General features: G+C 45.8%; 1 protein-coding gene across 1 annotated transcript in view; it reads right to left on the bottom strand.

Moving 5' to 3' along the window:
* The window catches only part of NOSTRIN (nitric oxide synthase trafficking), a 39,730-nt gene extending 31,468 nt beyond the window's left edge, over nt 1-8,262 (bottom strand). The window contains exons 1-2 of the mRNA XM_066621588.1: nt 8,236-8,262; nt 3,671-3,756 (exon numbers count right to left, since the gene is read on the bottom strand). Coding sequence (XP_066477685.1) covers nt 3,671-3,756; nt 8,236-8,262 — 113 coding nt within the window. The remainder of the gene's footprint in view (nt 1-3,670; nt 3,757-8,235) is intronic.
* Between the last annotated feature and the right edge of the window lie 6,719 nt (nt 8,263-14,981).

Genomic DNA, 14,981 nt, shown 5'->3' with positions numbered 1-14,981 from the left:
AACAATTGAACAACTGCAATGAAACACAGTAGTAGGAACATCAAATATTGTTATCTCACCAGTTCTTAAACTCTTGGGTAGAGTTTGAACTAGTGAGCACTCAAAAATCCTAGTCCAGTGATTCTTGTTCCTTTAGCCCCGGGACCCACATTTTAGAATGAGAATCTGTTGGGACCCACCAGGAGTGATGTCATGACTGGAAGTGACATCATCAAGCAGGAAGATTTTTAACAATCCTAGGCTGCAATCCTACCAACACTTACCCAGGAGTAAGTCCCACTGACTACCATTGCCAAAAGCATCTTCATAGTAGCACGTTAAATCTGTGACATTTCCCCAAATGCAGTTACATACCGGGGTAGCATCAAGTCTAATATACAGGTATTAAAAATAAAATACGATTGAAATTTTAATGAATGGGGACCCACCTGAAATTGGCTCATGACTCACTTAGTGGATCCCAACCTACAGTTTGATAAACACTGTCCTAGTCCAAACATCTGTGACACCACTGATAATAATTCTTCTTCCTTGAGAGGTGTGGGAGCTGCTGCAATAGTGCCTTCTTGCCACACTGCTCAATAATTCTGGAAATTCCAGGTCACATGGGAAGAGTCCACGCCAGAAATCCTGAATTTGCCCAAACCCCCACCAAACCTGGGAGCCCTCTGAGTAAGGTGGTTGGAGAGTGGGCTCTCTCAGTCTTGGAGCATTGCATTGTCCTCCTCAGAGGAGCTTGCTTGGCATCAGCTTTGATGCCTTTTCAGCGCCAGGCTGGTGACTATGCTGATCTGATGCTTCTTTTGGATTGTATCACCTGGAAATGGTCTGTTGCTTTTGGAATTTCATTTTAACTTTTATTGTACAGTGGGTCCTCTTTATCCGTGGATTTGAAACCTGCAGATTTGACCCACTGCAGGATCTGAACCTGCATCTGGAGAACCCACAGAGGACCTCCTCTGGACCTCTGGACCTCCAGAGGACCACCAGGGCCATTCTTTCTGACATGTTTTGAACAAAAGAGACATTTTCAAGAAAGCACATCAATGCCTTCATGTGGAAAAGTTACACGTAGACCACAACATGCAATCTTAGATTTCTGTCTGTTCCAACTCACAGATGCAGCTCTGGAAAATCTGTCAGCACAATCCTATGCTTGTCTACTCATACACCAGTTCTACTGTGTTCAATGGGCTTACCCTGAGGAAAGAGTGTATCTAATTCAGTGGCGTCACTAGGATTCACGTCACCCCGTGCGGGAGGCCTGCGCGTCACCCCATGCAGTGGGTGTCGTGATGTGCCATTGCCCCACCCCCACTGGTTTTTTGGCTGTACCTTTTGTTAGAACACAGATATTTCAATGTGGTTTTTTCATTGCATTCTGCATGAAATTACGCATTGATTGATATATACGGGTAACATGATGGGATTATTCCTCCAAACTCTGATTTTAGTGATTTTGAAAACTTGTAGAGTCACACACACACACACACACACACACACACACACACACACACACACACACACACACACCCATGTCAACTTACTAACACCTTATTGCAGCAGTTGTCAAACTTTTAGCACTGGGACCCACTTTTTAGAGTGACAGTCTGTCCAGGGCCCATTGGAAGTGATGTCATGGCCAGAAGTGACATCATCAAGCAAATTAAAATAAATAATTATAAACAATTAAATTAAAATAAAAGAAATAATTAAATAAGGGGGAGCCAGTCCTGTTCCACCAAGTGAATCTACTCTGAAGTAAGTCCCATAGTGGTCAATGGAGCTTATTCTGTAGCCTGCCTGCAATAACCCCCTCCAAAAAAGAATCAGTGAGATCTTCAGCCTTCCCCAGTGCCCAGTTTAAAGTTCTTCTACTTCAAACATATCAGAATAAAGACCCACCTGGCTTTACAAATGCAAAATAGAAAACTTTCCTCTTACCAGTTCAAGCCTCTTTTTTGTCCTTCTTAGTGGGGGGGGGGAGGCTGCCTTCTGGAGCATTTGTTGCACTCCAGCTCCATCAGATCGGGGCCGTTCTGGTATCCTCACATTCCCCTTTGCCTGGCCTGACCACCAACCAAGGCATGTCTGCCTACTTGTGAGGAAATGTGACCCTGAGGCTGCTTCACTTTCCATAGGGCTCAATAGACTGCAGCTGGGAGGGAGGGAGGGTCCTCCTTCTCAGGTGTTTTGGGGGCTGCATTCATTGGATCAGGACCATTCTGACATCCTTGGAGTCCTCTCAGCCTGCCCTTTCTGATGAACTATGGCAAGTACGCCTACCCACGGCCACATGGCTTCGTTCAATAGACGCAGCTGGGAGTGTGGCAGGGACCTCCTTCTCCCTTTTGTGTTTTTGGGGGCTGCATTCATTGGATCGTGACCAATCTGGTGTCGTTGGATTCCTCTCAGCCTGCCCTTTCTGATGGACTATGGCAAATACACCTAATCATGAGTAAACGTGCAATACAGTTCACTTTCCATAGGGCTCCATTCATTTTTCTTTCCGTTTTTTTGGCCATAATGTTTGAAGGAAAGGAGCTATTTCAATTCTGTTTTTTGCATTGCAGTCCACTGGACATTCTGCATCCAACAGAGTATGGCACGACAGGGTAGCTCCTAAAGCCGCAATGTTAGCATGTCCTCCCTCTGGGAATGTCACCCGGTGCGGCCCACACCCCCTGCACCCTCCTAGTGATGCCAGTGATCTAATTGCAGCCTTATGGCTCAATTCTAACTTGCCTTTTTGCTGGCAGAACTTGTGCTGTGGCAGCGCAAAGCCCTCTGTAGTGGCACAAAAGCCAGCAGGCCTTCATGTGCTTCCGGGCCACTGGTGCAAATGGCCAGAGGCGCAGTGCATGCAACAGTGGCTCTCAGAAGATTGTGCCAATTTCAGTAAATTGGTGGTGGGCACAGGGAAAGGGCGGTTCAGGGCATTCTGATGCAGGGAGTGGGCTGAAGAGGTGGATCTCGGCAGCAAGGGTGCACATTGGATCTTATCCCCAATTTTCTGTCTAGCTCATAGGTATCCAAAAGGCAGTTGAGTGGCACTCACAGAGGCCTCCTCAAAGTAAGGGAATGTCTGTTCCCTTACCTCAGAGCTGCATTGCCCTTAAGTCCGTGCAGGAAAGCACTGACATAAGGAGTTAGGATTGCGCCCTTAGTGAGTGATTAATCCTCATGCGATATTGGAGTCTGTGGAAGCTTTAAACATGCTCCTAATGAGCACTAAGCATTTCATCACAGTCCTCAGAATTATGTCCCAATCCATAATTGGCAGATTTCCTGGATATTCCTCTAGATTAAAAATGAAAATACATCACTGGAAATCACAAAGATTATGGATATAAATTAAGACGCAGAAATCACCAGGTGAAAGGAAGAAAACGATAATGTTACTGTGAAACTGGGCCTGCTCAATCAGGCCTTTTCCTAATTCCCCTACTTCTTATTTCAGGAACCTCCCTAGTAATTACAGCTTGAACAAGTTACACTCTAAGCAGTATCCAGCTGAACAGGTACAAACATTGCTATACACCATTGGGGGGGGGAGCTTATGAACTAGCTTAAAATCTGTTCAAGGGGAAAACACCTTTCCCGACACCTGTTTTGCCAAAAAATGTCCACATCTGAGCACAGATTCTGTCAGGTGGGCATTTGTACATACCTCTGCTCAAGAACAGACAAGAGTTGCTTGCAGAAGTTGTCTCCATTCTTGGAAAACCCTTTCAAATCTTGGTACACTCTTTCATGCTGAAACAAAACATACAGACTGAGACATGTTTGCAGGCTTTGGCAACATTTGCAACTGCCAATTTCTGCCCAATTCAGGGAAGCAAAGCAGTAAAAAAAAGTGTAGGAAAGAACAATTCTTCATGAAAAGAGCTTTTACAATATTGGCAAAAACATGCAGCTACAGCACAATCCTGTGCATGTGTACCCAGAAGTAAGCCCCATGGAATTCAAAGGGAAGCACAACTCAATCCTATGGTTCCTGGTGCCTGGAGAAACAGTGGCACCAAAATGGTGACCACTGCATTCCGCGGGCACTGGGAAGCTGCTGGAGGTCTCCTCAAGGGAACAGGGCTTCCATCCCCTTCCATCGAGGAAAGCCCAAGCCCCACAATGGGGCTTCTCATGTCTGTGCAGGCTATTTTGCTGTCACAGATGAGAGAACTTCTATGTCGGACTCTTTAGCCTGACACAGAGGGCAGAATCTGGCAGAGGAAGGCTCCACTGGTCATTTCTCCCCCCACCCCAGAATGCCTCACATGCCACCTGAAAGCCTGCACCCCTACCCAGAGCTCTTACCTTCCAACGCTGGGCCCAGCACCGACACTTCCTACTCTGAAGGTGCTGTAAACATGCTTTATGGCATGTTTACAACACCCAGCACGGTGCAGGAGTTCAGCGCTGGTGATAGGGCTGCATAGGATTGGGCCCTTATTCGCAGGTTCAGTGTGTATAGGATAGCAGCATCCCTAAGATAAGAGAATAAGGGCCAAATCCTATCCACTTTCCCAGTGCTGGTGCAGCTGTGCCCATGAGGCATGCACTGCGTCCTATGGTGGGGAAGCAGTCACAGAGGCCTCCTCAAGGTATGGGTATGTGTTCCCTTACCTCAGGGCTGCATTGCAGCTGCACCAGTACTGGAAAGTTGGATAGGATTGGGCCCTAAAACAATGCACATCTTTGAGCGAAACAACTTCTGGAGTGAACGGGCAAGATTTCTAGATTCCTTCAATTCTCTTCTTTTCACTGCTTGAAATTTGAGATGGGAGGATTGCAGCTACTCCTTGGAATCTGGCCTATCCACCCAGTAGAAATTGTACCCACTCATAGGGAGGAGACAGTTACAAAACCAACATATTGTCTGCAGTTCCCACACAAACAGACACACCCTCCCTGTCTTAAGAGAGTAGGTGGTATGACTCGTAGGTTTTGTCTCATTTTCAGTCAAGGTTCCATCACTTCATGAAACTGTTATGCAAGATCACCCACGGATCTGGTATGAAAGTGTTTCCATTATACAAGCACGCAGAAGTCCCGTGTGGAAATAATGGAGATCCTGTGTGCTCCTTTCCTTTCCCACCCATTTGGTGCACTAGATTTGCCTGAAATGAAGGAATGCAGGAAAGGAGGTGGGGAATACTTTACAATTCCATGCTAAAAATAGAGTCCAAGCCTGAGGGCTTCAGGTTCTCACAATTCATTCACATGAAAACATGTCTAATCTGTGAGTAGACATTCTACATAATCTTTTTCTGTTCCCATTTTCATTCCATGTGATTTTTTTGGAGGGGTGTGCCTGTCATTGATATTACAAGCTTAGTCACTAGCCCTCTCTCTCCACGCTTAATACAGAATGAATTATTAGCAGTGAAGCAGAGCGAGAGTTCCCTTTATGTGAGAACTTACTTTCCTTTGTATAAAGAGCTGCCCACTTCAGTTATCTTTTAAGAAGCTCTAAACAGATGAAAATGTTAGCATCTTTTAAAGTGGCAACCGTCCCTTTAAAGAAGCTGATCCATAGCACAAAGGTGCTGTGGGCCGGATGTGGCCCCCAGGCCATACTTTGGAGACTCCTGCTATAATGTTCTAATGCAGAGGTCTCTAAACTTTTTGGCCGAACGGCCGCATCAAATATCTGGCATGGTGTTGAGGGCCGGAAAAGGAAATTAAATATAAAATTTAAATAAATACATTAGAGATGGAACTTAGATGAATGAATGAAATGAATGAATGAATGGGTTCAAATGTCCAGGATTTCTCCAAGCACCAATACAACCCAAGAAATAAAGCACGCACACTTAAATTGACTCCCATTCCCCCACCCCACAAGCACAACTCTGGTTGTGTTGGTCAGCTGGGCCAGAGGCTCTCAGGGGATCAGAGGCTGGCTGCGGGCCGGATAGAGGCACTCTGTGGGCCGCATCTGGCCCCCGGGCCGGTGTTTGGGCACCTCTGCTCTAATGCTATGGACAACCACCTTTAAGATGTAACAAAAGAAAAGGGAGGAAATTTACAGAGAAGTGACTAGAATGATTTGTCCCCTCTCCTGGGAAGTACTTGCCAAAATAGGGGGAGGGACCTATTTCTCCCCCCCCCCCCCAAAGTAAGACTGTTTCTGGAAAAACTTGGAAACACCCCTGTTCTTTTTACTGCAAAATTTGAACATTTAAGAAAGCCCTATTAATTACACCAATTTCAGACTGCACAACTTGTTATGTTACGCTGTTAGTAGCAAAATGACACTTTCCTAGATTTCATTTTAAAAGTCAATTTAAAAAAAATCTAAACAAAACCAAAAACACCACAGACCACCAGAAAGCGTTGCTGGATCAACTTGTCCTGGCTGACTTGCTCCCAGTTTGCCTGCTGTGTGGCAACAGAGTGAGATACAACTGGAATATTTTACAGCTGACGTTAATCTTCAACAGGCATCAAGCACATTGATGGAACTGTACAAAACAGCAGGCTCAAAAGCCTGGCACGTCTGTGCCCACGTGCGAAACACATTCAGAGCAACCCAAGTCACAGCCTCTAGCAATTAGGAGCTGCGCAATAAGCACACCAATAAGGATCAAAGGACACAGGACGAATAAGTCACGTGAGCCCTTCTTGTTAACCCAAAGTAGCTGCAGGAAGATACCACTGGGGACAAAGGGGATGTTCATCACTTTCCTAGGAGGTTGATTTTCTGAACAAAGTCAGTCCCTTCCCAAGATGCTTTTGCCAAATAGGGGAAAATACAGTATAGGAGTCTATGGGAGTCTATGGGAAGCCCATGTCCATGGGCTGGCAGTGGTTATAAAGAGTTTCAAATGGGAACTTCTCAGTACTGCTAGGAATTGCCAGGATTTCAACCTAATACCTTCCGCATGCAAAGTGCATTTGATCTCACATATGGCCCCTCCCCAGTGATGCAAGTACTGTACTTAATATCTTTTCTCCTGCAGGGAGATGTCAGAGGAGGGAATGAAATGTACTCCTTCCCACCCAACCCCTTGCACATTTTCAGTCCAGATTCCAGTTTCCTCCAGTTGCTCTGGATTAAAAAATGACAGGGAATTTGTTCGTGTTTGACTGAGCATCATGTGTAGCATGAGCCAACAATTCTAATGCAGGAATCAGCAACTAGAGGCCACAAAGCCAGGTCTGGGCCTATGGGAAGTACCAGTTGGTTCTCTAGCTGTGAACCTACAGGCACATGAGTTGCATGAAGTGAGTGTGGTAACAGGACCTGCTGGACATCCAGTTTCGAAGCTGGGGGCACTCATGAAACCCAATACCCTCCATCTTTTCTTTCAAGGTATTCTTCCTATGAAACTACATTACAATAAGCAAGGTCGCTCTTTCCAGGCAGCAACCTCTAACAAGCTTAACAGAATGGTGAATTTGGGGGAGGGGACAGGTTTTTGGATGTCCCACCTCTGCTGCTCCTTAGACAAGGAGAGGATACACTCTAGGCCAGAATTCTCCTTCCTTTTCCCTTCTGCTCTCTTTCCCTGCTGGCTGGACACAAGTGATTGCCACCACTGCACCAGGAAGGAGGTGGGGGGGGGAACAGGGAAAATGGGGGTGATGGTGCAGTGGTGGCAAATTGGCAGCCTGCTTCAGGCACCTGGATATCTTGGGCTGCTGCAGACAACAAGGTGAAAAGCTTTTGTGACCCTTTTGTAAAATGAATTGTGTCAATCTAGCATCTTTGCCCATACTTTGAGTTGTTCTGTGCTTCTTTGAGTGCAGAGCGTGCAATGCTGGGACAAGGCACCTCAAGAGAAGGAATTGGTGGGGGGGTGTGCCAGCAGGGCACTTTTGAGGCTCTGTGCCGCAGAGTAACAATCATCATCTAGCCATAGCACCTGAGCGTTCTGTACAGGGCACTGCTGAGCCCTTTTCAGAAGTCAGCATGAAGCGAGTTCTCTATCTTGACAGCAGCAGGAGGCCCAAAATCTAATCTAGTTTACAGAACTCCCAGCAGCATACAGAGTTAGAAAGAGCTATGAACATTCCCAGAAACAAAAAAACAGTCACTCCTTCTGATCTTGACATTCTGGTAGTTTGTTCCCCAGTAGCTGTGACTGATGATTGCATTCAGTCCCTCAAACTCCCCACCGCTGTGCAACAGCAACCCAAGATCCCCTTTGGCTACTGACATCCTGCCTCTTTAAAGTCAAGGAGAGAGAAAGAAGCAGGCAGCAGGCACCGACACAACACAGAGTTACTCACCGTACAACCTGCCAGAGGGTTCTTCATTTTGAAATGTTTGTTGCTGCTGGAGCAGTTCCACCTTTGCACCGGAGCTCTTCCCCAGGAGTTCAACGAGGTTGAAAGTTCCATGGCCATTTGGCAATATCAGCAAAGCACAGCAGATAATTACGGGCTCAACCTGCAACTGGTTTTTTATCCTGAGTTTATTTCCTGGTATTTCTCGATCGAATCCAGAGTGCTGCAACAAGGCCAGGAATGCTTCAGTTGGTGTTTTGCTAGGTGGATGTGACCCAGTGGAACGCAGCACTGGACTTCCAAACCGTATGGTGTTGCAATAACATGGTGTTAGTACACAGGTGAAAGCACGCCCCAAGACAGTGTTATTTTTTTTTTGCTTTCCCTCTGCTTCCTGAACTCTAACCCAAAGTCTTGCGCTTGCAGTCCTGTGAAACAAATCACCTAATAAATCTTCCTGCAGGTCAGGTATAAGAGCCTACAAGTCTCAGCAAGGGGCCACCCCACCAGAAAGCAAATACAGCGTCTGCACCAAATCCTCCTCACCTTGCAGCTTTCACACTAGACAGACCTGGGATAGAGGATTCTGCAGCCCACCCTGGCTGTGGGAGACATCTTGCCCAACATCTTGTCACTGCTTCTCTGGAAAGTTCTCGGTATATTCTCTGACACACCTTCTGAGGGTGGTGCTTTCTGCAACCAGACTGGCCTCCCTCCTTCTCTTCAGTTCTTAGAAGGGCAGTACCTTTTTGATAGGGTTTACTAATGTGTGGCACTAAAGCTTCTTCAAAGCCAGTTGAGATCTTCAACCCAGGTAGGGAAAGGGAGCAAAATTACAACAGCAGGCACAACCTCAGTGGGAGGGGCTGTAGCTCAGTGGTAGAGCACATGCTTTACAGGTAGAAAGTTTCAGGTTCAGTCCCTGGCATCTCAAAGTAGGCAGAGAAGCCTGGAGACCCACTATCAGCCAGTGTTCATAACTGCTTGGACTAATGGTCCATACCTGGCAGCTCCTGGTGTACTTAACACACTACACACATTCAGTTTACTGGCTAGCTAGACTTGATATGTACACTTTATATACAGGTTGGCCCTCCTTATCCGCAGGTTTGGGATCCATGGATTTTACTTACCGCAGGTCATGACCATATCTGAAAGGTCTCACAGAACCTCCTGAACATGAACCGAAGTGCTGGTCACGCCTGGGAGATATTCCGAGGTGTGGGGAGGCTGTGCGCGACTTCTGTGCACCTCAGACGGCATCCCAGAGGCATCTGAGACGCATTTCCAGTTTGATGAAAAGCTAGAAGTGCCTTTCAGAAGCCTCTGAGAGGCCTTCTGAGGTGCACAGAGGGTGTGCACGACCTCTGTTCACCACAGAAAATACCTTGGGGTGTGATAGGAAGGCATTTCTGGTTGTGTCCAGAGGTGCTCTGAGGGCCCCCACGGATCTCAATATCCACAGTTCAGTATCCACGGGGGATGTCTGGGAACAGATCCCCTGTAGATACCAAGGCATAAAGGCATCTGCATGATTGGAACCTCACTTTTTCAGGGGCTCTGCATTGTTTCTACTCCAGTGGGCTGTGTTCAGGTGATATATTAAATCATTCAGGTTGGGTGGAGGCAGGACCTGCTGCCACAATCTTACTCCCTCCCTCCATGCTTCTGGTTTACCCAGGCATGAGTTATGCCTGGATCAGAAGTGAAAATATACTTGTAAAAAATGTGTCTTTTAATGTACCCTCATTTTGATGAGCTCTAATTTATACATACTTCATTGCAGAAAACCTGCAACACTTGAACATCTAAGGCAAGGGTCTCCAAACTCTGGTTCACGAGCCAGATCTGGTGCACCAGCATAATCAATGTGGGTTCAGTGCAGTGGTGGCAAAGCCTTACAGTTCTGCCCCAAAGCCTCCTTGCTTTGTGTCAGATCTTTACAGAGCCTTGCACCGGGCAGCCACTTTCCCTGGGAAATTGGGGCACACAGCCTTCAGGGGTGATGTGCAGCACAAGCTGCTGCCCAGTGTGAGGCTCTACAAGGACTAGGTGTAAAGAAAGGAGGTTGCAGGGCAGAACTATAAGTCTTTGCCACCATTGCGCTGCGCCCAAGATGATGATGCTGGTGTACTGCAGGCCAGGGTTTGGAGGCCCCTGATCTAAGGGAAGCAATCGAAAAGATGTGTGGAGCCATCCCAGCACACTTTGGTGAATGTCTGCAGATCCCTTAGGGCCCAATCCTATCCAAGCTCCAGTGTAGCCACAATGCAGCCTTGTCGTAAGGGAACACATGTTCCCATACACAGAGAAGGCCCCAGTGACTCCCCCTCCACCACAGGATGCAGTGCACACCCCACTGGCACAACCGCACCAGCACTAGAAAATTGGATAGGATTGAGTCAACAGCGGTGTATAGACTCCAGTGGGAAACAGTACAAGTTGAGACCATTAACTAGTTCATTAATTAACTGGGTCAAGCAACTGCTTCTGTATACAGTGTACACGGTTCACTGCGTACAATTCTCAAACTTTTAGCACCGGGACCCGCTTTTTAAAATGACAATCTGTCTGGGACCCACTGGAAGTGATGTCATTAACCTGGAAGTGATGTTATTGCAGAAAGTGACATCATCAAGCAGGAAGTACTTTGCTGAGAATGCCGCAAGCACTGGAATTGTGCATGGCAAGCATTGAAATTGTGCCATTTTCCCTAGATGGCTGGGCTATGGATGGATGGATGGATGGAAAGAAAATGAGATTGGGAAGTCAGCCCTGTTCCACCAAAAGCCTCAATGCACCCGCCCATAAAAACAAAACCGTAAGATTTTCAGTCCACAGTTCATTGAAATTAAATCTTCAATTTAAGATATAGTTCAGTGTGATTTGGAATTTTTTGTCTGAGCTGGATTGAGATTCAAAGTTTCCCTTTATAGTATTGGAACCCCAGAGTGATGAGGAGAAAAAATGAAGCTCCACTGGGGGGTGGGGGAGAAGGAGTCTGTAAAAGACAACAACCTTTTACAATAAAGCAGTGGTTCCAAACCTTTTATCATTGGAACCCACTTTTTAATATTGCACACCGCCAGGACCCACCTAGCTTTACAAGGCTATAAAAGAAAAAAGTCTTACCAGCTCAAGCCTCTTTTTACTGTACTATGGTGGTGGGGGCTGCCTTTCTGGAGCACTTGCTGAACTCCACATTCATCAGAATGGGACCATTCTGGTAGCCTTGCATTCCCCTTTGCCTGACCTTCAACAGGAGCCAAGGAATGTTTCCTTACTCGCAAGTAAACATGACTGTGTAGCTTAGTTTCACTTTCCATAGAGCTCAATATATTTATCAGCTTGGAGGGAGGGGCTTCCTTCTTTTTTGTGGGCTGTGTTAATTGGATCAGGACCATTCAGGTGGTGTTGGATTCCTCTCAGCCTGCCCTTTGTCCAAGACTCCAAGGTATGGTCATCTACTCACAAGTAAACACACAGTGTGACTCATTCACTTTCCATAGGGCTCAATGCATTTTGCTCCTCTGATATCAGCTTGTCAGTTGCAGCTGTGACCCACCAACAATCAGGCCACGACCCATCAGTGGGTTACGACCCACAGTTTGAGAAACGCTGGTGTACATTATATGCAGTATTCATGTGAATTGTAGCATACAGGTGGGCCCTCGGTATCCATGGGGGTTCTGTTCCTGGAACCCCCATAGATGCTGAAATCTGCATCTGAGCATCTGAAATCCTCTGATCGCAACCAGAGCTGTGCTCCAGTTGCATCCAGAGGATGTTCTCAGGACTGGGGCTGGCTCACCAACCCTCAGAAGGTCTTCTGATGTCACTGGAAGGTCAAAAATCACGACTTCTGATTTTCTGGCCAAACTGAAAGTCGCAATTTTCAGCCTTCTGGAGGCCTCCAGAGTCTACCAGCTGGACCCACCTACAGGATCAGAACTAGTGGATGATCAGATTCATGGGTTCCAAATCCGTAGATAATGCAGGCCACCTGTATAAAAAATTTGACATTATAAAGTGTGCATATGTTTTTCTTGAGATACGCGGTATATTTCTACACCATTTAGACTTTTAAAAAAAATACTGCCTGAGAAAGTATACCATCCTTAAGCAGCCAGGGTGCTTTTTCAGTGCCTGAAAAATGAAAAACATTTCATAAGAAACCTGTATTAGATATTGTAGGCCAAACAGAGGAGCCACCAGGAGTGGGTAAAACATTCCCCACTGTTTTGTCGATAATCTTTTGATGGACTGAAGCTTGTGAAGTCACTGGATCAAAAATATTTACGCACCATAATGCATAAGTCAAATATGCAAGTTGAGTCTCACAATTTCAATTCATTGGACTTTCTATTCTACTTTTTTTTGGGGGGGGGGGGAGGTGGTTGCAACAGCCAAGCCAAGAAACCCAAACATTTGGGGTGATAGAGCTTCTCAGTGAAGCCCGAATCTTACTTCTCATTCTCTTGCCGAAAGTCCTCTTATGCTTTATCTTTTCAGCCCAACAGCAATGCAGGTGGAAGTTGATTCCTCAGGGATATTCCGCCTTCAGGATCAGATAGTGTCTCAGATCTTGCTTTGTTTATAGCTTCCCTTTCCAGTTCTCCTTTTGGGCTACACCTCCACCAGGAGCCTTATTTTCCTTGCTCTCCTCCTATGTGCCACTTTTATTTGGATTCTCCGCAGACTTCCTATCCCAGTCCTGCCCCCCCCCTCGTGTCATACAATCTGGCCCATCTAGTTCCTTAGCCCTTTCCTCTCCTACAGCATCAAGTGCTTAGCCTTAGAGATTGTCTGTTTCCTGTGCTATGTGTCTCATTGTATTAATTCCCTACAATAACAGATCCTTGTTGACTGTGCAGGGTGTTGGTTCACTCTCAAACTTCCCTCTTCCAGTACTAATCTGTAGGAAGCATACACTACAACCAACAACCAAAGTTTCTGACACATGTATGTTTTGGGTGCGTGTGTATGAGTGTACACACATCACCAGAGTATCTGCAGTAACGTGATTTAAATAACTAACATCTTAGCTTAACACCAGCCCTTGTCTTCACTTCCAGCAGGGTGGTAGGCTCGCTGGGGTTTCCCTCTCTGTGACTGGAGAAAAGAAGAGAAAGAACTTCCATCTGCTTGGGAATTTATCATTTAGCTCAGCATTTCTCAAAATGTGGGTCAGGACCCCACTTGGTGGGTCATGATCCAATTTCTGCTGGGTCCTGCAGAGCCTCCAATGAAAATATGGGTGATGGAAAGATTAGATAACTAATTGCCTCAAGCCTTGAGGCTATTCAAAAACCAGATGGCTGCTGTGTCTGCTAATTGCCTTGCAAACAGCTGAGCTCCTGCAGTTTGCAAGCTTGTGTAAATACAGGGAGATAAATGTTTGAGTGACTTTTTTCTGGTTTGTTTTTTTCCCAAGTGAGGACTGGGTCACATTACTAAGCCCCTCAAGCCTTGAGGCTATTCATTAGGGCTGCCTCATTATGAGAAATGGATCAAGTTTTTTTTGCAAATGAATACTGCTTGTAAATAAAAATATTATTTCTTTCTAGATAAAAGTTTCATAGGTGGGTCCCAACAGAGTGTAATTTTAAAAAGTGGGTCCCAGTGCTAAAATGTTTGAGAACTACTGATTTACCTGGAAAGATGTCATCCTGCTCTCTGCTTGGAGAAGTGCTTGACTACTTTGGCCAGTCCCCTTGAAATATGATTTTGACCTTTTCCATGCTGAACCTGAGGCATTCCTGGATTTCAATAGGAAGAGCTATACAAATGAAGCAGACAAAGGATCTTTGGATACTTTGCTAGCAAGATATGGGGAGACGGGAGGGAAAAATAACCTAAACCATGAGACACACACAGGCAAAAGTGAAATAGTACACACGTAAAATATTGCTACTTCATAATACATGTGGGGCAAGAACACCATATGATAATGTTCTGAGGTTTTCATGAGGATTGCATGAAGAATAGTCTGGATTTACCTGTGAAAGCCAAAACCTCAACTGAAAGCCAAAAGGAGCCCCGCCCCCAATGAAAATAACATGCAGAGATGTAAGTGGGATCAGAATCATAGCATGGGCAAAGCCTAAAATCCCTCCCCCCGCCTGTGGTTTTGTTGTTTTCAGCCCCCTGCACACTATTAAAAAAAACACCAAAACCTCACACATGGTCACATGACATATTCTGGGTTACATCTAACCTAATTCTCTTGGCTTGCGGCCACCAGCAAAGGCTTTGCGAGAATAACATTACATTACATGTAATGCCCTGTGTGTACTCTAGAGCAGTGGTTCTCACCCTTTTTAGCCCAGGACCCACTTCTGAGATTGACAATCTGTCTGGGACCCACCGGAAGTGATGTCAGCAACCTGGAAGTGATGTCATAGCCAGAAATGACATCTTCAAACAGGAAGTGACATCACTGTGATCTCATAGCCAAAAGTGATGTCATCAAGCAGGAAGTTCTTGCCTAGAAACTCAAACTGTAAATGACAGGAGACAGTATTCCAGCTCAGAAGCTTCTTCCAATTCTCCCTGCCCTCGCTACCATTGCTATCAAGCAACAAATAAAACTACATCTGGAACAAAATATTTGTGTATTTATTTACTGCTGTTTTTATTTCTGTCTTTATTTACAAAATTTCAAGCTACTTCTTGTATTGCACTTGAAACTAACAAACATTGATGTGGCGATTGATGCTGTGCTCAGCACTAGCCAGAAACAAGTGCAC

The sequence above is a fragment of the Tiliqua scincoides genome, chromosome 1 (assembly GCF_035046505.1).
Source record: "Tiliqua scincoides isolate rTilSci1 chromosome 1, rTilSci1.hap2, whole genome shotgun sequence".
Lineage (NCBI taxonomy): Eukaryota > Metazoa > Chordata > Lepidosauria > Squamata > Scincidae > Tiliqua > Tiliqua scincoides.
This window is presented reverse-complemented; position numbering and strand designations above follow the sequence as displayed.